This window comes from Mya arenaria, chromosome 2, assembly GCF_026914265.1.
Source record: "Mya arenaria isolate MELC-2E11 chromosome 2, ASM2691426v1".
Taxonomy (NCBI): Eukaryota; Metazoa; Mollusca; class Bivalvia; order Myida; family Myidae; genus Mya; species Mya arenaria.
Genome location: NC_069123.1, coordinates 66,503,954 through 66,530,580, shown reverse-complemented (window position 1 = coordinate 66,530,580; position 26,627 = coordinate 66,503,954). Strand labels below are relative to the sequence as shown.

Here is a 26,627-nt window from a genome sequence, read left to right as displayed (position 1 = left end):
AGAGACAAAACTAGCACGCGATATTGTTTATCAATTATGGTGATAATTTTGGTTGTGTATAATTGCAAGTGAACTGTCATGTTCACAATTTATCATTATTTGGTTGTGTGTGTTCATTTATTAAGTGAAGATTACTTGTGTCTTATTAGTCAATAAGTGGCTAAAACTTTCACTGACTTAAATTCAGGGTTCGATCTGTAAGAAATATTGCTGATTAAAGGATAAACTTGCTATAGGTAAAGTCACATGCTAAAATTTTAACATCATTTGACAGAATTTCATTTATTGGAAATATCGGGAGACAAGCCCAAAGCAGTGTGGTAGCATTATTGAGGTGTGGAGATCTTCTGTAACTTGAGTAATAGGAATAAATCAGTGTAAATTGCAAATATTGGAATATGGATAAGGGTTCCTTTAGATGGTGTTGACAGCTGTTGTGAACTATTGGTATTTGAAATCATGTGATTATGCTAGATTATTTGAAATCATGTGATTATGCTAGATTACTGAAGATTCAATTTAGGATAAGTTTTGAACAGTTTCTTTGTGAACTTACTGTTATACTTTTCTCAAGACTTTAGTTTATATATTTCATGAAAGAATACATGCTGTGACGGTTACTGATATGTTAATTACAATGATGGAAGACTCAAGTTCATCTGGATCCTACAGTTTCAGTGATTACTCACTTGACATGGAAAATAGTTCTTTCTGTTCCTGCACGCTGACAAAGATCACCTACACAACAGCAGACACACCTTCCCCGCCACACCTGTCCCCAGACAGAGACATGCCTTCCTCGCCACACCTGTCCCCACACATGACACCGGAAGGTTCGGTGAAGCATCTGAGTTTGGATCGCTCCAAGTCAGAGCCCAGTATTCGCCAGTCGGACAGAGAGGATGGTGACCTTGGCCTTGAACCTAACTGTGGCCTGTTCGGAATTCAGCTAGAGGTATTAAATAGGCTTACTGAGAGGGTGTGGTGAGGGGGGGGGGGACTTACCTGGCTATCAATGTTTACTGAAAAAAGATTTGAAATAAGTAAAATTCTTGATAAAGACATGTTATCATTCAAACATGTATGTTGCCTTAATATTTTCAGTCTGTCATTATACAGTCATGTTTCTTTAGAGATAGGACCAAGTTTATCATAAAACAGAAGATATAAATTTAGGAAGTGTTATTGATGTTGAGAATAATTTTAATTTCCTATACACACATTTATATGCTGTTGAAGAAATAACTGAAAAACTGTTACATCATAGTAATGTTTATAGAGGAAACCACATTAACCAAAATTAAAATGTTTAAAGAAGTAAACATCTTTGAGTCATTGAAGTATATAAAAATATAAAAAAAGAGAATAAAGATATATAGCATTTTTTTTTCAACATTTATTGTCACTGAATATGGAAAGTTCTGGTTGGATAGTTTTGAAACAAATTTAACGTTCCTTATTTTAATCTTGGGTTTCTCTGACTTTTATTGTTGCCTATCAAATCCCTGCATCTAACTAGTCATTACAGAGCCATAACAAATGACATTTGAATTAATCAATTATAGAATCGAAGTGATTTATGGATGGGAACTACATATATGATTCAAGTTGGCTTACAAGGGGAATGCAATTGTTGCATTGTGACTGTAATATGGGGAGATTACTGCCTTTATTCAGTTCAGCCAGGAGCAGAAGTTTCTCATAAGTTAATATACCTCCTACTGGTCAATTTATCAAAATAGTTGTAAGGAGTTCAATTTTTCCAAACATTTTTTATGTCTGTTGTTCATGCTGAAGTGTATTTTTTCCATCTCCCTTAACCTAAAAATGTCACCATTGTCAGTCATCAAAAGTTTGAGCAAGACTTGCAAATATTTTACCAGTGAAGGTCTTCTGGCTTGTAATAATTTAGACCACTGCCTTTTTGATAAAGATCCAGGAATGGTCTAAGGTCAAATGAAGAAGATCCTATATTTTGTCAGGAATTTTATAGTGAGATTGACTTTGCAGCATGTGCCTATGAGTCAAACAAGCTTGGGTCAATTGGTAAGAAATCAGAAATGCAAATTCCTTATGTAGTCGGATGTAACAAATAATAATGCAATAATTTATAATTATGAGGCCAGTTTTATGTGATGTTTTATTGTCTGATTGTCATAAGCCATACCTTGTCTGACATACCATTTTGTTAGTTAATTGTAATGATCATCGCCCGGTTGATAGGTTTACTCCTAATGTGCATTAGATTGTGCAATTACATGTATAATTATGCAGGTTCAGTAAATTACGTCTTAATGTGATAGATATGTACTGTTTAATTGTTCTCTGCATTGAACCACTCATTAACTGATAATGCTTATGTAGGATTTAAAAAAGTGCCAACAAGAAGCCATCTCTCTGTACTAACTTAACTTGAAATGAGCACTCTCATTTAAAATGGCAACTTTACCATTTCATAATATTTCATTACAATTAAAGAGGGGAATTTAAATTTAAAAGAACTGAACTGGCAAGGTTATTGATGAGAGCGTTTTTCTTGTAATTTGCATAAGTTACTGAGTATTACAATTAAGTTTTGTTTTTGATCGAACCTTAAATAGACAAAAAGACTGATTTGGAATAACTCCTCTTGGTACACCAGATTCCGGGCCATTTTGAGTAGTATTCTGAGGTTAGGTACACCAGATTTAAGCCCATTTTGGGTATTATTCTAAGGTTAGTTACGCCGGATGCCAGGCCACTTTAGATAGTATTCTGAGGTTAAATACACCAGGTATTCTGAGGTAAGGAATTCCTAATGCCAGGCCATTTGGGTTGTATTCTGATGTTAGGTATGCTGGATGCCATCCATTTGGGTTGTGTTCTGATGTTAGGTATGGTGGATGCCATCCATTTGGGTTGTGTTCTGAGGTCAGGTATGCCGGATGCCATTTCATTTGGTTTGTATTCTGAGATCAGGTATGCCAGATGCTAGTCCATTTGGGTTTATTCTGAGGTCAGGTATGCCGGATGCCAGTCCATTTGGGTTGTATTCTGAGGCTAGGTATGCTGGATGCCAGTTCATTTTGGGTTGTATTCTGAGGTTAGGTACGCCAGATACAAGGCCATTTTGGGTTGTATTCTGAGGTTAGGTACACCAGATGCCAGGCCATTTTGGGTAGTATTCCGAGGTGATGTATACCGGATACCATCCCATTTTTAGATATATTCCAAGGTAGGGTACAACGGATTCCAGACCATTTCTGGTGATTCTGAGGTTAGGTATGCCGGATGCCAGTTCATTTTGGGTTGTATTCTGAGGTTAGGTATGCCAGATGCCAGGCCATTTTGGGTAAGGTTCTGAAGAAATAGGTACACCAAATTCATGGCCATTTTGGGTAGTATTCCAAGGTGATGTATACCGGATACCATCCCATTTTTAGATATATTCCAAGGTAGGGTACAACGGATTCCAGACCATTTCTGGTAGTATTCTGAGGTAAGGTACACCGGATTCCAGGCCATTTTGGGTACCGGGTATTAACAGAGGTTAGATATGCTGGATTCCAGGCCATGTCAGGTGGTAATCCAAGGCTAGGTAAATTAGATTTGATGCCATCATGGTAAGTATTCCAAGGTTAGGTACGCCCAATTCCAGGCCGTTTTGGGTAGTATTGAAATGTTAGGTACTCCGGATTCCACTGGCCAGATTTCGGGCCATTTTAGTATTGTGAGGTTAGGAATGCTACATTCCAAGCCAACTTGGCTACTATTGAAAGGGTTAGTTACACTGGATTCCAGGCCATTTTTGGAAGTATTCCAATGCTAGGCATGCCCGATTCCAGGCCATTTAGAGTGGTATTCCGAGTTGACGTATGCCGGTTTCTGGGCCCTTTTGAGTAGTAATCCTAGGTTATGTAAGCTGGATTCTAGGCCATTTAGGGTTGTATTCCGTGTTGACATATGCTGGTTTCTGGGCCCTTTTGGGTAGTAATCCCAGGTTATGTAATGCTGGATTCCAGGCCTTTTTTGGTAGTATTCCGAGATAAGGTACACCTGATTCCATGCTATTTTTTGGAAGTATTCCCAGGTAAAGTATTTGATGTATAGAGCAAACTGGATTCTGATTCCATAAGAAAACAAATATCTATGACAGATTTTTATCATATGGCAACATTTCTTTTAAAATACATGCAAGAATGTTTTATATTGTTTGGCTCATGGGAGAGTATGTTCCAAGTTTATACATTACCAACCAAAGTCAAATCTTGAACTGCTGCTTGTCCCTTAAAACAAATATTTAAGTTTAATCTGATGGTCTAACAATGTAATGTAGGAATTCTATGTGGCCTATAACTAATTCTGCATGTATTTCCAGGCCCTGTTTTATGTGAGCCATGTTTGGTTTGGACGGCTGTACAATTCTGAGAAATGACTAGACTGTGCCTGAAGTGTATAAAAAAAATCACAAGGCACTTTATGTTCCGAATGCATACATGTGCTGTCAGTTTGTTTTAAATGTCTTATAATAAAAAAGTATAATAACGAATTATTTGTCATTTATTAAATAATAAATTAACAAATATTTTAGTATACTAAAGATCACTCAAACTGAATGTATCATATTGGTAACGTGTGACCGACATTGCAATCTTCACGTCATCTATAATTAGCGAACGCTGTCATTTTCTGGAAATAATTAATCCGAAATATCGCTATTCTGAAATAAATTTTTGGGTCCCTGCGATTTCGGATTAATGGTGTTCAACTGTATTTATTACAAAATATGCTCTAAAGGCATTTTAAATATATATTTATACATAGCCCTAGCATAACAGGCTTAAACATAGTCTTGATACATAATTCTGTTTACTTCTTGATAGTTATAATTTATTATTTTAAGAAATGACCAAAGAAGTCAAAATATAATATGAAAAGTGATTCCCTCAATAAATACTGGTACTCTCATCTAGTAACACAATTCTGCTGATAAACTGACAGTTTATCTAGGAAATTGACAGAAATTGTAGACCTGTATCTAGAATCCTGGCTGTTCACATGTACAGGTATTCCCGTGTTGTCAATGACAATGGCATTGATTTCCAGGCATGGCAATTTTCTTTTTAAGATTTAATGTTAGATGTGGAATAACAATGGACGTGAGTAAATGGTAGGCTGATTCTTTCCCCCAAAGGAAATAAGATCTACTTCAGGATGACAGTTCTCTTTTTACTTGGGAGTAGGATGAGTTATACAAGATCTATATCAGAGCTTAGGGCAGTTTTTGCTTCAGAAGAGCAATTTGTTGAAAAAATATTAAAACATTTTAAAAGATTAAATAACAAGAGAGTCAGAAATGAACATTCTTTCTTTTGCTATATACTACCTTCCTGATTTACAGGACAATATAATAAAAAAGCATGAAATTTTATATCTCTAATGATGACTTACATTTTTAGTTAAATATTGGTATCTGAAATCTAGTCTTTAAACGTCATCATTGAAGTATGTACAGGTAGGCAAATATAATAGCGATCATATTTCTTTCATGCAGAAAATATTTTCAACATTACAAAGTTTTTTTGAAGTCCGAAAACATGTGGTCAGCCTGTTATTAATTTGTCATGGTGACTAGAGAACATGTTTGAAGCCATTGAACATAGGGGATGACATGCAACACAGTGGTTGTTAACGTGAAATAAAAGCCTTCTTGGTGGTGATGGAGCGTGTGAGTGACAAGAGGGATTTCCTGGCTTAGAAAAACAGTGTCGTTTACATTTCGACAGTGTTTAATGTTCATTGTAACTCATTTCATTTCTTTTTAATGACGAAATCCTTTACAAACCAATTGCGCTAAGCATTTTGTTTTTTTACCAGGTGTTTCAGATTGTTTTGTTGTTGTTTTTTAACAATATTTTTCATTCAAACAAAAAGTGGGCCTCAATATTTTCTTATAATATGTCTATGCCCCTAATTATCAATAGTCACTCACCAAATTCTGTATTAAACTTGTATTGAAAACAATTTACCACTAAACTAGCAAACTAGCAGGACAACATTTGAATCAAATTTTGAACAAATATAAAAACATAACTCATTACTGTGGAACCTCAAAGAATAGCTACATCATTACTATACAAATAGTTTCAAATGTTATTATTATTGAACCTTCATCGAGACATATTTCTGGACATACGAAATACATAAGGGCAAGGAACACCCTTGTTTACATCTTCACTACATATTTAATTGATGTATGATTTCTATAATAATCAGTATTGTCCTAATTATTTGTCATGGTATTGATGTATAAGTTGTCATCGTTTAATGGTCTCACACTTTAGTCACCTCTCTTGCCTGTCCTTACTGGCTTGCTAACAATTATTAATTTGGCCGCCAATTTTTGAAGCTTGGTCAGTCTGAGGTAGAGTCCTACTGTTGTGGTATTGGGATCAACAAGCCAGAATTCTTACACTGTATGTGACTTGGCTTAAAGATTTTTAAGAAGCCCTGCAATTTGTGAAAGCCTTGCAAAGCCATTGTTATTTGTTGCACATTTCTTTAAGGATTCTGGATCAATCTTCAATGTTGTTGATATGAGAACTATTTTAGTTTATAATCAATTTCCAGTATCTTTATCATTTATATGTAATTTTGCCTTAATGTTTTGTCCTTTAAAGATCAAAACAACAGCAACAGGTAAATTAGATAATGATGCCCATGGACTTTGTTGTTTGCTTTGTGCTACATGTGTTATCGACTTTCTTAATGAACGTTGATTGGAGAACAAGGCTTTTCACTTATTGTTCTTCTAAAAATCCATAGAATTGTCATTTAAATTATTGTAAACCATTTCATCGTGAATGACTTACTCTTTTTTTACCACTTGAATCACGCCACAACACATTTTTGTTTTCATTGCGGAAATGGCACCTTCCCAACACCTTCAATGCTATGGTATATTTAATTATGTTTAATTTGAGCAGATTATTGCTGAGAAGAATATTTATACATAAAGCAATTACATAAATCATGTGTGAGTTGTAAACGCAAATATTGTGAACACTTTTGGATGAGAGCGGGTTCTTGTTTCTTTTAACTAGAAATAACCAAATATATTATTATTACTTTTTACAATTAAGCTGAGGATACTTGTTTCTTTAAGCAAAGTTTTGTTGTTATTATGTGTTTTTGCCAACTGGCATTGCAAGTGTGCATTGGTTCCGGCTGACTATAACAGAACTGTTGTCATTGCTCCAGGTTACATTCCACCTACTGGAAGCTGAGAAGCGGAAGCTGTTTGTGCTGCAACAGGAGCTGGGACATCTCCACTCAAACAAACCAAACGATCAGGTGAACAACAGTTAGAAAGAATTAACAGTAAATAAGCTGATGTTTCATTTTCAGAATTAAATTTTTATAGTTTCAAAAACTATTTGTACTTTTGCATGTATATTATATATCTTAATATGTTTCTGATTTTTAAAATATCCTTATTACATATATACCCTATATAGGTAATAGGACTGAATGCTTAGTACAAATAATTATATTTTCATGATTCTAGTTAAAAAAAAGTTATAAACAAACAGGATTGTTTTGCTCATCAGATTTTCAAAGTAGAAAAGGCCGGTAATTATTGTATTGTGTGTGTTGTCATGGTAGGCATCACTGATGTCATTTAAAAACTTTGACATTTCAAAGCAATGCCCATAACTTCGGCAGCAATAGTTGTTGAATTTCCCCCCTTTTTGAATGAAAACAAGAATGAATAAGCATTGTCAACCACCTGTAAATAACCCAGCATTTGTGACTGTACAATGTACATACCGGTTCTCTTAGTTCATTTGTTGTTTGATTAGGCAGATTTCTGGAGGATTTGTCATACTTTCGCAATAATATAGACAAGCTGTTGCTTCTTTCTTATTGAAGCAACTCTATGAATGGATGTATGGCTCGAATTGTCATTCATCGCAGATTATGAGATGATAAGGTGGCTAGTTATACCAAGAAACAAAAATGTCATGGCCATGGTATTGTCTGTGACCTCATTGGAGTGCAAAAACTCGATCCTTTCTTATAGGCCCATAACTTTGGCTTAATTAATTTTTGACTTATGTCCCTTTAATAATCCAGCATGACATTTAACCTTGGCCATAACTCAATGAAGATATTCACATCAAACTTTGCATCTAAGACAAATCTCAGGCATGTAGCAAGGCCCGTAACTCTAGCTTTTAAAATATCTAATTATGCCCCTTGATGGACAATATGACCGAACAAGTTTTGACATCAACATGCTGACCTCCTGTTTGTTTCTCAAGAAAATAAGAATAATAGATATGTTTTTATTACAATTTGGTTATTTCAATGCTTTCAGATGAAGGCGCAGGTGGGGAAGCTGGCAAATAGTATTGGGTATTGTTATATTTTATTTATGTTATTGATAATGTGCATTCTTATGCTCACTTATGAACCGCAAAGTTGAGTTATTGTCATAGCCTTGGTGTAGTTTGCGTGTTCTTTGGAGGCTTTGTTGTTGTCATTGGTATTGTTTTAAAACTGAATTGTTGGCCATTATATGGGGAAACCATAACAGATATTCACTTGAAATTTGTAGCAAGTTCTACCACTCAGGCTTTTTTTTTTTTAAATTTAGCCCAGTGGTCATCTGAGGAAAATGGACAAGCATTGCTAAGGCAAATGCATGAGATGCTCTTGTAGGTTTTAATGAGTTGTGTTTGTAAAAAAAATTTAATTCAATTAACTATGATTTAAATACTTTGTATTGCAAGTTGTTTAATGAATTTCAACGCAAAATCTTCTTATATGTATTCAAGCTTTCAGTTTTATTTTAATGCCTGAAGAGGTTTTCAATACAGTTTGTCTTTATATATCACTTTCCACACTTACGCTTATACTTGTAACGGGTTAGTTGATTCCAGTATGTATCATATTGTTTTGGGTGTGATTACATTAAATTTTATAAACAAATTTAACGTGCAATGAATGTCACAAGTGAAGAAGTTAATTGTGTCTGTCCACGGTTAAAACCCAGCCTAGGGCAATCAAATTTTACATCAATCCACAAACTGATGTGTTCTGTCCCTTTAAGCTGTTTTTGACCAGCCAAATTTAAGAAATGCGTTGAATATCTAAATGGGGAACAGTCAATGTAAATAATGAACTTGAAAACAATTGCATAACTTAATTTTATAAATAATAATTGTATGATTCTTTATCATGCAATAACAAACTTAATTTAGAAGTTGTAATTTTTTTTTAATTTTTTTTTTATTTTATCACTTTATCTTATTATAGGACTGTATACCATATTAAAGGTCTGACTGACTTTGAAAAGAATCTGTCCTAGGTTATACAAGTGCATGGAGTGATAATATCTCTGATGTTTATGAAATAATTGACCTACATGTAGTTTTCTTTTTTATATCAATCGCATGTTTGTTTCATTTGTTAACCAACTGATTTGCTTGATAGGAAAATCATTTAAGAAAAATGCTGCTATTTATGAGATCTGGTATGAAATATATCACATTTAATAGTGTGAGTAAATCTAGTATTTTGTAATGAAAACATACAATGCAGCTATTATTGTTATTCAGTGGGCGTCTGTAAATTGATATTCAACTGTTAAGATTCTATCACACACTATATCATGTTACACAATAAATACATTCAATTTTTCTGATGATGATGTTGTCACTATTAATTGTACTTCAAAATAAATGCCAAGGGAAGTAATTTTAAAATATTGTCCACAAGAGGAAAAGTTGGTGTTGCTTCCCTTGATTTGTTAAAAGGCTTAGGTTAAATAAATCAATTGATTCAGAATCTGTTTTGTAAAGTTTTAACTAGCAATCAGTATATCATTATGCTCATGATACATTTCCATTGTTATTTATATTGGTGTTTCTGAGAATTCAGATTTTTTTATGGGTAATATCACAGTGTCTTCCATTCCCTGGCAGGCACATTCAGCAGCAATATGACCACCTTGAGGAGGAGTACCGGTGTGCCGTCGCAAATGCTCTACGCCGGAAGGCCAAATTTAAACCTGTATGTATAAAAACATTCTATTTGGTGTAGGCATATTTAAGCTTTATTTTAAAGACGGAGGTCTCAGCTGTAAGCTGGTCTATACTCTGATTGGGTTCTTTATTTAAGGGCTATGAGAAAGTTCCCTGGTGGGACTTGAACCCGGAAAACTTGTGTAGGGCATTCTTTCCTAACTTGCTACTGATTGCTCTAAAGTATATAAACAATTAACTCTGACTTTTCTTAATGGTAAGTGATTTTGTGATAGAAAATGCAACAAATGTAATGTTTACCAAATACAACAATACTATTTCTTTTTTTCAAAAATCTTTCAAAAAGAAAAGATGCATTGTTTGAAAAACAGTTGCCCATTAATATTGAAATATGAAAACCATGTGTGTGACGTGTGATTGCAACACAAGATAACTATCATTAATCTGGCTACCTGATGAAACAAAATACACTTTAATCTTCTTGTTTACCAAGCATACCTCATATCAGTGACAACACAATCATTGGATTGCAACCCAGACTTGAATTGTCACTTTGCCAGTGTAGGACTGATACATTCCCCACCCATATTGTACAAACATCATACTGTCTTGGCCAGACTATAATGATTAAACACATTTGTTTCAATTAAGAAGACTTTGATTGAGATTTATGTGTTACTTTTTGTATACTTTGTGTCTATTGAAACAAAAGTTTACAAAGTTTGTTTGCAAATATCTTGGTCTAATGCAGTAACCTACGAGTTAATTTATTATCATGTTGTGTATGATAAGGACTTAATTCTTTTAATTCTTAAGTATGATGTCTTCTTTTAAAGTTAATAGATGATAATATTGATATATAATGAATAGATTCTGGAAATGAAAATTGCGAGGCAAATATGTTAAATGTGTGAATGTAGGGCTGAAGGCTGTATTTTATTAAACTATTAAACAGTGTAATTCGAAGTGAAGCAATAGGGAATATGAAAATGCAGAAGTGAGCCAGAAATTTTCTGAAGAAAAACTATACATATGATAATGGTTAAATGGAAATTAAATAATGTAATAAGTGAAATCAGAAGAGATAAGGCAATTTACTGAAATTGGGAATATGGTGAGGTTGAAGTTCTGGCGTCGTCGCAAGAAGTACACAGTCCAGGATGGGGACTCATGGAGGAGAAGGAGGGCACTGGCTCAAGTTTGTACATCATTGATTTTTATAAGCTAGCCTGCTTTTTATAGAAAAGAGTAAAGGTATCGTGATAGCCACGTTGTCCTTGTTGGCGATGTCCATGGAAATGGTTCAATGTTTATCTCTGTGGTTGCAATGGCAACCAAAAGGAAAAACTTTGAAAATCTTCTCCTCAAAAACCAGTGGCCAGATTTCAAAATAATTTCACACAAATTTCCTTAAGGTGTTCCTTTATCAAACTCCTTTAATGGCCTAGTTTAAGCCTTCTTTAAGTGCCCCCCCCCCCCCCCCCCCCCCCCCTGTGTACAGTACACAACCTCTGTGTATTGATCTGATTCTGCTTGCCTTGATCCCTCTTATCAGATCTCTGATCTGAGTATCCTGCTGTGCAGTTTTGAAGGTTTTATTATAGAAATGGACCATATTAAATGACCCTGAGCCAATAAACGAATACACAGGAAATTGGCCCCTACTGTGACACCAGTGCAATTAGCATGAGATGCACAGCAGGGGATTATCATGCCAAACATTCCTTAAACTAGGCCTTTAAGCCATAATGGTTCGTTTTAAACACTGCCAACAGGGAGCTTGTTTTCACTTTATGACTACAGTAAAATGCAGTCGTTCGAACAAGCGGTTGTTCGAGAACCGGCGTTCCCTCGAGGTCGGGGCTTGGTCCCGAGCTTTTTTCCTTCTATTTTTATATAAAATATACCTACGCTGCTGGAGTCGAGCAATATTCTCGGTCCCAAGTACACAAATCATGCACAAAACCTTATGGCACCCTCTAGGTCATAATTTAACTCTTTTGCAAACGCGAACGCGTGTTCCAAAATAAACAAACAATTGATAGGTATTAAAATTGTCGCAAGTTGTAAAAATTGCAATGACAGTTGAAAGGCAATTGATAAGGTGTGAAAAACCATTTAACACTGTTAACGCATGACCGATATTAGTTGATATGGGCGTTTGAAAAAGATAATTATGAGAAGTTAATGACGAGAAGTTAATTGTGAGAAATACAAATGAGTAATAAATATGTGAATAACACTACCATATCGATCCAACATCGGAATCTCTGAAAAGAATTCCTATTTCTTCACTTTGCTTTGCAATATGGCCATTTTGTAAAAAAAAAAAAGTCATTTATTGATATTTCTTTTACATTTTATATTTAGTATACATAAAGTAAATGACAGCCTTTAAACATATAAGCGATTTAGTAACAGACTACTTCCTACTTGAAATACACCGAAATAGTTTTTCATAACAGACTGGAGAATTGAAAACGGGTCGTTCGAAACATCGGCTCCCTCGAGGTTAAGGCTTGGTCCCCGGCGACCTCGAGCGATCGCAGTTTTACTGTATATTCTAAATATATTATATATAGCAATTTTATTAAAAAAAAGACAACTTTTATGCTTTTTGGGGTCGCAGGTTTTCTATATAATATTATAGTAAAATCTTTGAAATGGCAAGGCGCAGACCCTTAATACTTAAGTATGTAGCCAAACTTTGTTTGAATTATATTCCTGTGGTCAAAGCCCGACCAGCCAGGATGGTTGAAGGTTTTCTATAGACAGATATAAAATATTTTCATTGAAATTGTGTGGCCCAGACCCTTCATATTTGGTATGTAGCCTTATTTAGTGGCTAGTGACTACCTGTATCCATAGCAACCAATGACAGCCGTAGAAATGTATGACTTCCTTAACCATCAAAGACTTCATTAGTATCCACATACAAACATAGCAACCAATGATTTTCATAGCAACAATTGACTTCCTTAGCAACCACCTTCTGCCTAAGCAACAAGTGACCTCCTTAGCAACCAATGATTCCCTTTACTACCTTTGACTTCCTTGTGACCTTCTTAGCCAACAATGATTTCCTAAGCAACAACCTACTTCCTTAGCAAGCAATGAACTCCATGGCAACCATTGACTTTCTCTGATACCACTAAATTATTAAGCAACCACTAACTTCCTTAAAAACAAATGACTTTATGAGCAACCTATGACTTTCCTACCAACCAATGACATCCTGAGTTACTGAGATAACCTTAGCAATAATCTTCATCTATAGCAACCAATGACTTTCTTGGCACTATGTAACTTTCTTAGCAACCAATGACTTTTTTAGCAGCCAAGGACTCCTTACCAACTACCTTCATCCATAGCAACCAATAACTGACTTCGTTAGCTAGCAGTTACTTTCTTAGCAACCAATGATTACCTTAGCAATTACCATCATCGATAGAAACCAATGACTTTTTTAGGAATTAATGACTTCCTTAGAAAACAATGACTTTCTTAGTGACCAATGGTTACCTTAGCAATTACCTTCATCCAAAGTGACCATTGACTTCTATAGCAACAGATGGCTTCCATTGTCATCACACCCCTTGTCCCAGAGAACAACCAGCTGACAATGTCTTGATTTCCCTAGAAATACTTTTTATTTCCCTTTACAAAAACAACCACATCAACAACGCGGCAACCACTTACTACACAGGCAAACAGCACCATCCTTAATAACGTCTGTCTTGTTGGTAATTTTAATCAGGTGAGCAATATAGGGCCATCTTGGCTCTCTTGTTTAAATATCAGAGCTATTCATGACCTTAGAGACACAGAATTGTTACTGAAGGCATTCTTTAGAAAAAAGAAAATTTGCCATGGTTATAGCAAAAATATAATTAAAATAGTTCCATCTTTGAAGAAGTTCATGATAATCACATATGCAAACAAACCAATCTCTTAAAGTTGATGGTAGTGTCAATTTATCTAACGTAGGCATTGAATGTCAGTGTGAAACTTGTTTACTTTATAATAATTTCATAAAATCAAGGGCTGTCCTTAAACCTGAATAGTCAACTGCAGCCAATTGTATAAACAGATTTACCCAGGGTAATATTTTACCGGCGGTAATTTTCCTGGTAAATTGGCGGTAATCAATTGTATAAAACAAAATTAAGATTTTACCAAGCTATTTACCGCGGTAATATTTACCCTCCTCCAAGAGGTGGGTAAATTGATTTACCGTCTCAGTTACCAGAATCAAGATGGCCGACCAGACATAAACAAACGCTCGATTCACAACTCATTTTGTCGATTTTAAAGACAAACTGAAACTTCGTGCTTAGAAAACTGTTCCATTACGTCCATATCAATAGAAGACAGGAATACAGAGGTAAGAAATCGCCAATAACTCACTGTGTGAACAAATAAATGCATTATAAATATTCCAACGAACAAATTTCATGTACAAACACAGTGACACAAGAAATCTGAAGTTTAAGAAAGTTATAATTCCAAAATCTTTCAAAGCTCAATGCAATGGTTCGAGACCAACACTTGATTGCAGGTCTCGACCTTACTTTGTTGAAATGTATCCCACTTTGCACATACTTTGAGTATTTTGCACATAAATATTTACAATCAAATTGAACCGCCTGTAAACATTGAACAATACTGTAAATTACAGCTATGACGTCATTTTCTATGAAATATACCTCAGTCTATAGTCTATTTCCACAGTTTTCTTTTATATAGAGGCACACAATGGGGTGACTGCTAACCAAATACTGTGAAGTGCCTTGATAATATAAAAGTTTACTGTATATTTGATAAAAACAACAGCTGTGGTATGACAACATACCCAAGTATGATTTTTTGAGTTTGTTAAAATGTATATAAATTATACTGTTACATATACAGTTCTGTGATTAGCACGTTTATGTTCAATTGTACACAACCATTTCATAATTGTGATAATGAATATTATAATCATTTTAGGCTTTTCATCAGCGAAAGCCAGCAGAGCCAGTGTGATGATAGAACATATAACAGGCACATGATTAAAGACACCAAGAGCAGTGAGGTAAAAATAAGGTTGTTTTTTTTCTTCTGTAAATTATCAGTGTACTGTCATTTGAATGAAAGCAAAATATCATTAACTTGTTTGTTTATTGTGAAAGCCATCATCTCTTACCGACGATCTTGTTAACTTACCTTTCAAATTTATAGAAACATTGGCCTCTAGGGAACGCCGTCACCGCCACCCCCAACCCCCTCATATGCATATTTCCATATCCGCATCCAATATTCATTAATCAGCCATTTAAGATATGAAGCTGATTTTCACAGACAACATATAATTTTAATGATTACAAAATAATTTTACTTATCTTTAGATTGCTACCAGTGGAAGACCAAGGTTATATGACAAATGTGCCGTCAAGAAAACATCACAACATGAACTTCATGGAGTCGCTAGTGAATTATATGCTGTTTAACATTGCTGATTCTGGTTATTGGTATATACATAAGAATCGACTTTGATTTTGAATTTAAGACCATTTATAGTTAAATGAAAATAGAAAATAAATGTTACACTCCTTGTATATTGACTTTTAATATGTTCCTGTAAAATGAAAATATGGTGACTATATGAGTAAGTACTTCTAACACTTCAATTTGACTTCACAATGGGACAGCTTAGTTTTTAAATAGTTAAAAAATATTATTAAATAGTGCTGACAATAACTGAAGAGATCATGTAACATTCTATTTAAAACAGAAACAATTATGACATAAATAAGCAGACACTAAAAATAAGTTCATTAAGTTAATTATACATGATTGCACTTTTAGTGCCAAGTTGAGGTTACTGCAAGCCGATGGGTAGGGACATAATTATACAAACATATATATATATATATATATATGTTACAAACAAGATCAAAGAAAAAGATTCAAGATCATTTGGTCATTAATAATAAACATAACTGATATATTATACAAATGTTGCATGTAGTTTAACAATCTTATGAATTTGCAAAGTGGTTGGATGCAGCATTTAATAAATGGAATTCTTCAAGAAATGACATTTCACATAGAAGATATAGAAAATATCAAGTACATTTATAATATGTGTCTGTATTGACACAAAAAAGAATCAGTGGTGTTTTCTTACATATATTCTTAATTTCAGCAATAATTCAGTTTAAAATATAACAATGGACCCCCAGCTTTAATTAACAAATACATGGAATACTGAAACAATGGTACATATTAGATTAAAGATATGGATTATTGATCACTTTAATGAGAATCAATTCTATGAAACTCAGTGCATCATTTCTATGACAAGTTGAAACTGACTATAAATTCCTTAGGTGTCAGCGTGAGAAAAACGGAAGATGCCATTCAAAGATATTTTTTGAATTTTGTGTTAGCAAGTATAATTTCTTGTCAGTTAATTTCTGTTTTTAAATTATTCAGATATATTGTGTCATTATGACTTGCAAATCATTGCAATAATGTTGGCATTTTTCTGCGGTATTCGTTGACCGTTTTGTATGAAGTAAAGAGTAACACCCCTGAATTCAGAATAAACCTACCCCTTGCAGTGTTGCATACATGTGTTTTATTGATCAGCCACGGGAGTAGCTTATAATACTTTGTACTGTTTTGTTGAATATTTACCAGGTAACTTGTTGGGCCGATTTGATGAATTTTGTCATTAACCTGCCTTTTAGATATTTTTTTTTTATATAAATGGAATGTGGACATTCATTTTTTTATAAAAAAGATACCTCCAATCTGACAGCTGTGCGGGAAAATGACGTCACTCTATTGCATTATGGGACATTTTGGTAAAATTTACCCTGGTAAATTTACCGCCTTGTAAATTTCTTTTATACAACGCATTTACCGCCATGGTAATATTACCACGGAATTTACTGGTGGTTTTACTTACCGAGGTAATTATTTACCATTGTTTATACAATTGGCTGCTGATGTCAAGTGTCCTGTCTTTTCCCAGGGTATTGAATGTTAATATGTAAAGGTTGTACAACTTTGTGGGCTTCAGAAACTTGGGGCTGTTTTAATGAATATCTTCGTTGATTTTAGTCATAAATTGAAATGATCTTAGTAGCGTTTTTTTTTTTTAATACATAATTGCGTTAATTTGATTTTTAGCCAATATTAAAAATGAACAAAAAGTAAAAGCAATATAAACAATCAATGTGTAGCCATTTGTGAAATTCATATAATTTCAGATAATTGAAGTTATGACTAAAATCCTGTTTTGAAATGGGCCTTAGTAACTCAAAAAATGTTCTTTCCCTCGGTCACTTAAACAAATCAAAACTTATTCCATCACTGATTTCATCGCCTCTATGGTTTTAGATTCTGTTAGATGTTTTCCTCAAATTTACTGGCCTTCAAAACATTTGTATGGAAGACATAACTCCTTTTATACTAGTGTCAACATCTCTTGCATGTTCTTGGTTTGAAGATAGCAGAAAAATTGACACTTTCATAACAGAAATGTTTCAAGGGTGAGCACACAACCATTTGACATTGGAAAGATAACATTTCTTTTGCCATAACCAAAAAGGAGATTATCTTTTGAGGCAATTTTAAAGTGGTAGATTTCCATCTTTGATTGAATCTTGTGAGAACAGATTACTTTTCACATGTCAAACAGCTATGTTGTATACTTCATAAACTTGCAGAAAATCTTATACTTTGTATTCATTTAATTCATGTTTTTTGTATACTCATTTGCAATTTATACAGAGTATCCTTAAATTTCACATTTAATTTAATGCAATACGCAATATTAAGGCAGAAAGGTGATACGTTTGAAGACTAGCGAATTGCAACACAAGCCTGTTAATTGGGATTGGTGATATCACACAGGACAATGTAGCCCCTGAAATCCCTGTCTTGATAGATGACTAGGTGACATTGTCTTGTTCCAGTCTTTAATCAGAGCCACCCTTCCAGTTCAGGCATTTCTTTTGGAGTTCAAAATAACAAATGTAATATAATGGGATCACATTTGTTTGCAACAGGATGAGTGCTGGCCCATGGTATTGAAGCTAATTTGCTCATAAATGTTTGAAGATTTTTGCCTGTAGTGTTTTTTTATGCATTATTTGTTTAATAATAAGTTTTAGGACATGTTGAACTATGGCATCCTTTTAAACTTTTACATGTTCAGTTATCAATCGCAGTAGTTTATATCTGTGATCAAAGACAATGGTATCAGCATTCAAGGATCATTGAGAGTCAAGTGAGCCTGTAGCCCTTAAACTGATACATTCAGTTCAGTGTCCCCTTAAAGTCTTCTATTGACCCAAGCAAGTCCAGTTTTAATGGCCCTCTGTCAATGTGGTTTCGCAGGTAACTGACTTGCTTCAAATGAATTCTGCCCGCATTGTATGAGCTACTGAGTCAACAATCAAAGGAGCCCTATTGCTCCTTATATGGGGCTGTTTGTATGTCAAATCTGGGCCCGTTCATACTCGTTTCATTCACCGTTACTCATTTATCGCAATCAAGTGTTTTTATCTTTTGGATTGAGATCATCTTTGGAAATAGATGTGTCATTAAAGTTTGTAGTTAAGATGACAGCAGTGATTTGTTGAGATTTTTTTAGGGAAGTACAAAGATTATTGCGACTCCATTGAAATAAAAGGTATTGCATTGGATGATAAGATGCATAAACATAAGGTTAGTTTAAGTGCAACTTTGGGGTAGTGCTTTTGTTACATCAGTGTTTGCAGGAGCATCTGATAACTGATTAATTGCATTGCAGGAATATTATTGAAAGTTTCCTGATGCACTTTTGTTCTTAAGTTTTCAATCAATCAGGATGTTAAGAAATACATAATTATGGAAAGGCTATTAATTGCTACAGAATGTATTGTACCTGAGTAAAAGAACCAGGTACAGATTTCCCAAGTTCATAGGAGCTTTCATGGACAGCATCTGGTTATTGTTTTAAGAAATTTACAGAAAGAAAAAGTTGCGGCAAGTTCTGTTTACATAACTGTTCCAAACATGTGTGGTGTAATCATTGACATTTTGGTTTAATTGATTACCTTATGTACATTGTATATTATACTTCCTTTTGCTTGTTTGTTCTGAAGGTCTGGTGCCATTGGTCTTACAGCTTTCATGTTTTTGACGATGATCTCAAACATTGTTTGCACATTTGTGATTTATCCTCAAGCTTTAACATTCATGGTAATTTTCAAAACTTGTATTTCCAAGTGTTCAAGTGGTGCTTCCTTTACTCTGAAATGATTTATAGATGAAAAATAATAGCAGATAAACACTTTACCAAAAAAAAAATTCTTCAAGTGCACCATTGATATGATTTCTATTTCTATTTTGTCTGCAATGCGAATGGATTTCATGATGTTGTTTTGAAAATCAGGCATTAAACTATTGGTAGGAAAAAACGCTGTGAACAGGAAGTTGTTGAAAGTGAAATGGACAATCAGTTAGATGGACATAATAGCACGGATGGGTGTGGAAAATATTTATAAAGCAAATGGATTAATTGATTTTGGAATACAACTCTTGATAAGACACGGCAGTGAAATGAATGTTTGATGGGTTATTTGTTGTCTTAGGATAATGTTCTGTAATTAAAATCAAATCATATTTTGAGTCTTTGAGGTGAACTGAAAATTAGAATTTTAAAAAAGGCATGCTATTAATATTAACTTTTGTGTGGGCAGTTATATTTAAAACTCAGGAAGATGATAGATAAACAGATTTCTTCTTATAGAAACAGGAAAAACAAATAAGTGGTAAAATATATTTTGTTACATTTCCTGAATTCAAACATTTCACTTTGCATGCTATTTTCTTGGATAATCTGCTAGTATTTTCTATTCATTCTGAAAGGATATTAACTTGCAAGAATTGGTGTTAATTAGTTGTATATGCGGAAATGAAGGTTGCTTGAAGGAAATCTATTGATTCATTATAATGTTATATAGCTGTGAAATTTGACTCAGAGACATTGTGAATGTGGGAGTCTGGTATTGATTTTAGTATTAATTACCTGAGAAATGCACATGGGGAACAAAGAGGAATAAAAAGCCCTCTTGGGTCTTCCATTCTACATTATTGTTTCTGCTTGTGTATCAATCAAATTACTCAGCTGCACATGGTACAATATTGATAAAAAAATGAGTTATACTCAGGTTTTACAAACAAGTCCAGGCTGTTGAAGTCTTTCGTTGGTTTTGAGAGCCGCAAGTGAAAACTGTTGCCTGGCATGTTAACTAATGGATTGAAAGTAAGGAAAATAGCCTGTCACCTTATAAGTAAGGACATGAAAAACAATTTGCCTCTACAATTTTGAATCTTTAATATATTTTCCTTGGTTGATTTTTTATGGATCACTGGTGATAGGTTTTATTACATTTACATCATTGTCTGCAGAGTTAATGAAATTAGCCATCCACTGTGCAGTTGGTCAATAATTGTCTGTTGACCACTTGTTGCAATTTGCTCTGCTTTCATCATGTAAGGTCAGTTCTAGGAGGATTGTCTAAAAGATTAGAGGCTCAGTCTAAATGCTTTCTTTTCAACACTGAATCTTTTGGTAACTCTTTAATGCATAAGAGGTCATAAAATAGAAATAAACATTGAGGTGTAAAACTGCAGGTGAAAAATTTACTCTGAAATATTAATAGGATATGATGGGTGCTTCTGGATGTAATTAATAAAGGCTTTTCATGGAGGCATTTTATGATTCTCCATCATTGATTTATTTGCAGTGATGCCATAGAATATATATTTCATTTGTGGAAAGATAAATGATGTGTAGAAGACTTTTTTGGTAATAACATTTCTTGGAGAAAAATAGTTCGGAAACAAAAAACCTTGGACCTATTTATTTTGACAATGTAGATAAAACAATGGTGTTTAAAGGTGTGTTAAACTAGTGTTTTGAAGTGAGATTTCGATGTTTTTGATGGATTTACCGGGCCTGGTGAGGATTGAGAGAGCTCGTTTCCACATCAGGACAGACCGGGTGAGAATATATAAATGTTCAGAAATGAGTGAAAGTGGATAAAAGAGCTACTTTACATCAGTATGTTTTAAGAAAGCCCTTCCTAATTCCCCTGGTATGTGTTTTTTGTTGCCTGGTGGAATGCATTTCTTGGGTTACACAGTTTTGTATGGAAAATCTGCATCTGAAATGAATTCTGACCACATTGACTTTCCCAGGGCTACTTGGTTTAACCTTCCCTGCTCTTTTTTCCATTGTTGAACAGCATTTCCAATTTCCAAACAGCCCCTTGCATGCATGCCTGTGCATGGGTTCAATCTTACTACAATCTTGAGTTGGTTGTCATTTGGTCAACATTCTGGAATCTTCAAGGGCTGTGTTGACTTCTACTGAACAAATTTATTAGTTGGAGACCAGCCAAAAAAAGTTAAACATTCTAAGAGCAATTGTTTGGAAAATAACAGATAACCTCTCAGCTAAATGTTATGATAATCCTTATGCCAAATAGTTTGTATAAATTACCTTAATTTGCCTCCCAGTTGAAAGAAATCAGATAGGAAAGGGAATGATTTGTAAAGTGACAATTGTCTGTTACCTAGTTGTTATCTTGTCATTGTATTGTCACTCATCCATTCACTATCCATTCCTGTTCAGTAATAATTATAATATAAAAGTGTGGAATGAATGCTGTCCCACTGGTGATTTGTTAAGTTCAGTTTTAATTGTCTGTAAATTGTCATTGACTCACCCACTGTGCAAGACAAGGGAGACAATATCAGTGTTTGTGTGTTGTACTTTTTTAAGTTGTCTTTCTTGAAGCTTTTGCTAGTTTAAGGGCTATTACATAATGTCAGTAAATATTTAGAAGAAAAATGTTGTCATCACTTTGAAAATGAATATTGGCAATTCACATTGACCAAATTTACAACAGTTATTCAAAAATCAATGTCGTCTGTTCAAAGACCAATTGAAGTCCTTTTTGGGGGTTGTAGATTTTGAAAGAGTTTTATACTCTTCAAACCTTTTCCAAATATTCAAATCAGACATAAGTACCTTGGGAAATGTTGATTGAAGTGCAAACAAAATTCAGTTAGAGTGAATACATGAATGTTCTCATGCTCTACAATGAACAAATTATGACAACCAGATTAGCAAATTTGCATTCTGATTTCTTGGTTGCAGTGCTGCAGTATAATGACTACAGTTTTCAAGTGGTTCTGAAGAGCTTAAGAAAATGACTTAAATCTCGCTTACTGTTGTTTTTCAGATGTTAAACTGAGAAATCACCATGCTGGCTTACTGTACAGCATAAATTATATTACCCTCATGCTTGTTTCTTCTCATTTTAGGCTCCCCGAAGCCAGCCTGCCATAGGTCTCAAACAGACTCCCAAAACAAGGGTAAGTTAGTAGGGAGTTAGGCCTATTTTTCTTATACCAGCATTTTTAGCCAATCTGTTTTTGATGAAAAAGGCTGAGGTGTTTTGATAGGCTTGGTGTTGTCAGCAGTGGCAATGTTGTTGTGCAAAACTTAAACATAGGTCATTTAACTGAAAGTTTTCTCTGGGTTCTCCAGTTTCCCCCTCAACACCAGACAATACTTGCGCACATTATCCAACCAACAAGAGTGACTTAGTATTAGTTAATATAACTTTCTTTATAATGGTTATAAAACGAATAAAGTGTAAACAAACTGAAAAAGCAGATGAGCATTGAGATCCACTCACGGTGCTCTTGTTCAGTTTTATTCAAAGAATATGTTTGACAACCATATATTATCATGTCTGTATATTTGCCTACATCTGTGACATGGAAGTTTGATTTTCTTCTGCTAATCATCAGAAATCAAATAAATATTGACAGTGTGTTTAATGTTCCATTAGCAGAGAATGAAGATATACTAATCAGATTTGACAGGCCTCATCTAAAACGGTTGCTGTTACCCTTGGGAATATGTTAGCCAGAATGTTTAATGTTTGCAAATTAGATTTTGCTTCCAATTCATTAACGGCCATTTAAACAGTGTTTACTGAAATAACCTGGTGCCCTCTACATGGAAATGGCAGAAATATTATCTTGCAGGTCCATTAGCTCATTGTCTCAAATCCTAGGTTTGAAGGAGCTTTTGATCATACACAATCACGGTATTAGTGATGATTGTGTTAGTGAATAAGTATCAATAAATTGGAAAAAGCATGTTACAATATATATAATAGAATTGGAAAAACAAATTGGTTTGGAATGAAGCCAGAAAATGACAAGAAAATAGATAGTGTGTAACATTATTTGGCTTTGATTCTGTAAAGCTCTCCTGTTTATTGAATAAATAAGTCATGGTATTGTGATAGCATTTGTGTCGTTGTTGGTGGCATGTCATTGTTGGTGGCATGTCGTTGTTGGCGGCCTGTTGTTGGTGGTGGCATGTCATTGTTGACAGCGTGTTGTTGTTGGTGGCGTGTTGTTGTTGGCAGCGTTTTGTTGTTGGTGGCATGTCATTGTTTGGCAGCGTGTTGTTGTTGGTGGCATGTCATTGTTAGCGTCGTGTCATTTTTGGTGGCGTTTCGTTGTTGGTGGCATGTCATTGTTGGTGGCGTGTCATTGTTGGCAGCGTGTCATTGTTTGCGGCATGTCATTGTTTGCGGCATGTCATTGTTTGTGGCATGTCATTGTTGTTGGCATGTCATTGTTGGCGGCTTGATGTTGTTGGTGGCATGTTGTTGTTGGTGGCGTGTCGTTGTTGTTGGCGTGTCGTTGTTGTTGGCGTGACCTTGTTGGTGGCATGTCGTTGTTGGTGGCGTGTCATTGTTGGTGGCATGATGTTGTTGGTGGCATGTTGTTGTTGGTGGCGTGTAGTTGTTTTTGGCGTGTCGTTGTTGGTGGCATGATGTTGTTGGTGGCGTGTCATTGTTGTTGGCATGTCGTTGTTGGTGGTGTGTCGTTGTTGGTGGTGGCGTGTCATTGTTGGTGGCGTGTCATTGTTGGTGGCGTGTCATTGTTGGTGGCATGTCGTTGTTGGTGGCGTGTCATTGTTGGTGGCGTGTCATTGTTGGTGGCGTGTCATTGTTGGTGGCGTGTCGTTGTTGGTGGCGTGTCATTGTTGGTGGCGTGTCATTGTTGGTGGCGTAACGTTGTTGGTGGCGTGTCGTTGTTGGTGGTGTGTCGTTGGTGGTGGCGTGGCGTTGTTGGTGGCGTGTTGTTGTTGGTGGCGTGTCGTTGTTGGTGGCGTGTCATTGTTGGTGGCGTGTCGTTGTTGGTGGCATGTCGTTGTTGGTGGTGTGTCGTTGTTGGTGGTGGCGTGGCGTTGTTGGTGGCGTGTTGTTGTTGGTGGCGTGTCGTTGTTGGTGGCGTGTCATTGTTGGTGGCGTGTCGTTGTTGGTGGCATGGCGTTGTTGGTGGCGTGTCGTTGTTGGTGGTGGCGTGTCGTTGTTGGTGGCAGGTCATTGTTGGTGGTGTGTCGTTGTTGGTGGTGGCGTGTCGTTGGTGGTGGCGTGTCGTTGTTGGTGGTCGCATGTCGTTGTTGGTGGCGTGTCATTGTTGGTGGCGTGTCGTTGTTGGTGGCGTGTCGTTGTTGGTGGCGTGTCATTGTTGTTGGTGGTGTGTCGTTGTTGGTGGTGTGTCGTTGTTGGTGGTGGCTTGTCGTTGGTGGTGGCGTGTCGTTGTTGGTGGTGGCGTGTCGTTGTTGGTGGCGTGTCATTGTTGGTGGCGTGTCGTTGTTGGTGGCGTGTCGTTGTTGGTGGCGTGTAGTTGTTGGTGGCGTGGCATTGTTGGTGGCGGTGTTTTCATGCAAACACTTAAACCTTGGCCATAACTCAAAAAATGTTGATGATATTCAAATAAACTTTGGAAGGCATGTTGCATGCACATGTACAGCAAGATCCATATCACTTACAATGAATAAGTTATGCTCTTTTTGTGACTGATAAACAAGTAGTGACAGTTGGATTTGAATAAGTTAGCTAGCGCTTTAAACCCTTCAATTGTTTTATGTCTCTGTAAAATAGGAATACCTATTCATTTCACTTTTAGCCATTCTTTGATTAATGGAAGGAACAAAATTTCTGTTTTCATTTATTCATAGAATTGTACCTATATTTGCCACAAACTTGTTTTTTATATCACACACTCAGAACTCAATTAACAAGAATGGTTTCTGCACTTTGTCAACCATGTAGAGTTATGAAAGAAATTCCTTCACATTGATGGGTCTGTTTTTGCCAAAGAAGAAAAGGTCATAAGCATAAGAGTGAGGCCTTTATGGCAGGGATAATGATGGAATCATTGCTGGGCAAAATTATTGGTCAGTTGGGACCCAGCAGATATCCAAACATTCCATGAATCATGGTCATAAATGGGCCCGATCTTGATTGATCTTTTGTCAGGAACTCTTTGGAAATAGATGAAAGTATTCATAAAGATGAGTTTCTGGGAGCTGGATTGATAGATTATAGGCAAAACTCTCACCAACAAGGCATTATCATTTCTCCTGTGGAAAAACAGTTTATATTTTTTATATTTATATTTATATTGTTCATGTTTGGATTGTGTTAATCACAGGAACTTGCTATTATCAGCTTGACACAATGTTTTCTGTATTCTTGAATTATTGATAGTTTGGGTTTTGTTTTTAAAAGATTATATGTGGCATTTCTTTTAGAAAGAAATCTATTTAATGACAAAATGAAGAATGCCGTAGTGAGTATTTTTATGAAAGCTCCCATTTCAAAACTTGTCCATAACAATTCTGACTAATGTGCTGTATAAATGCCAGATCCAGTTTTACTCATGTAAGATAATGATGCCACTGAGTCAGGAGACAATTTCCAGAAAATTGAGAAATCCAAGATCCTATCAATAGCAGTGATGGCATTTACAATAATGATTTCACTTGGCTTCAAATTGCATCAGGCAAGCTTGGTTTTAGTCATTTCAGTCTTTTCAGATGGAAAGTAATGTTAAATTAAAGTATTGCTCAATTTTTGTTGATGACTGAAATGGATTGTCTTCTGAGATTTGGTTTGACCTCCTTTATCTAATGAACAGTGCATGTATAGTTTTCACTGTGGGAGATCACAATAATTAACTGTAGCACACTTCCTGAGGCCCTGATAACATCTAGATTATTATATATATTATTATATATCAAATTGTAGATAATATAACTTAATGTTTCAAAGTCATTGACAACTTCAGGGGATCTATTGATTTATTAAAATATATATGGATAAATCAAATTTGAGGGCCTCAAATTATACAGCTAATTAATCCATTGGACTTTCCTGATTCCTTGTTATACCATAAAACCTCTCCTTTAGGAAATCTATGAAAAAGAAGACTATCGTGGTAGCTCTGTCCTCACCTCATTCCTCCATACCGTTTATGGCTATAAGATCATCTAATATGCTGGAATTATCTAATGTGGCACATGTCAGTGGGCATCAGGTTCTAGAACTCAGTGAATTCCAGAAGGAGCAATTGAAAAAGGGGTTTTAGGGAGAACAATGTTCAGAAATTCAAATCTGTATTGATTAATCTTGTGGTTTAAAAAAATGGAGTTCTGGTGTTTCCTAGGAAATTTGA

General features: G+C 35.2%; 1 protein-coding gene and 1 long non-coding RNA gene across 4 annotated transcripts in view; both read left to right on the top strand.

Annotated features, from left to right (window-relative positions):
• Positions 1-26,627, top strand: part of LOC128212503 (ras-GEF domain-containing family member 1B-like) — a 51,042-nt gene continuing 24,415 nt past the window's right edge. Inside the window, exons 1-5 of one of the 3 annotated variants that reach the window (XM_052917990.1) lie at positions 1-955; positions 7,240-7,332; positions 8,360-8,397; positions 9,969-10,056; positions 22,401-22,451. In XM_052917990.1, the coding sequence (XP_052773950.1) occupies positions 626-955; positions 7,240-7,332; positions 8,360-8,397; positions 9,969-10,056; positions 22,401-22,451 (600 nt within the window). In that variant the 5' untranslated portion in view covers positions 1-625. Of the gene's footprint in view, positions 956-7,239; positions 7,333-8,359; positions 8,398-9,968; positions 10,057-11,124; positions 11,227-19,427; positions 19,838-20,815; positions 21,073-22,400; positions 22,452-26,627 lie in introns of those variants that run through there. The other 2 variants (XM_052918004.1, XM_052917998.1) reach the window with 2 other exon arrangements.
• Positions 14,190-15,617, top strand: LOC128212550 (uncharacterized). Its single transcript, XR_008257476.1, has 3 exons — positions 14,190-14,412; positions 15,018-15,102; positions 15,416-15,617. It is a non-coding gene; the product is annotated as an uncharacterized LOC128212550 (long non-coding RNA).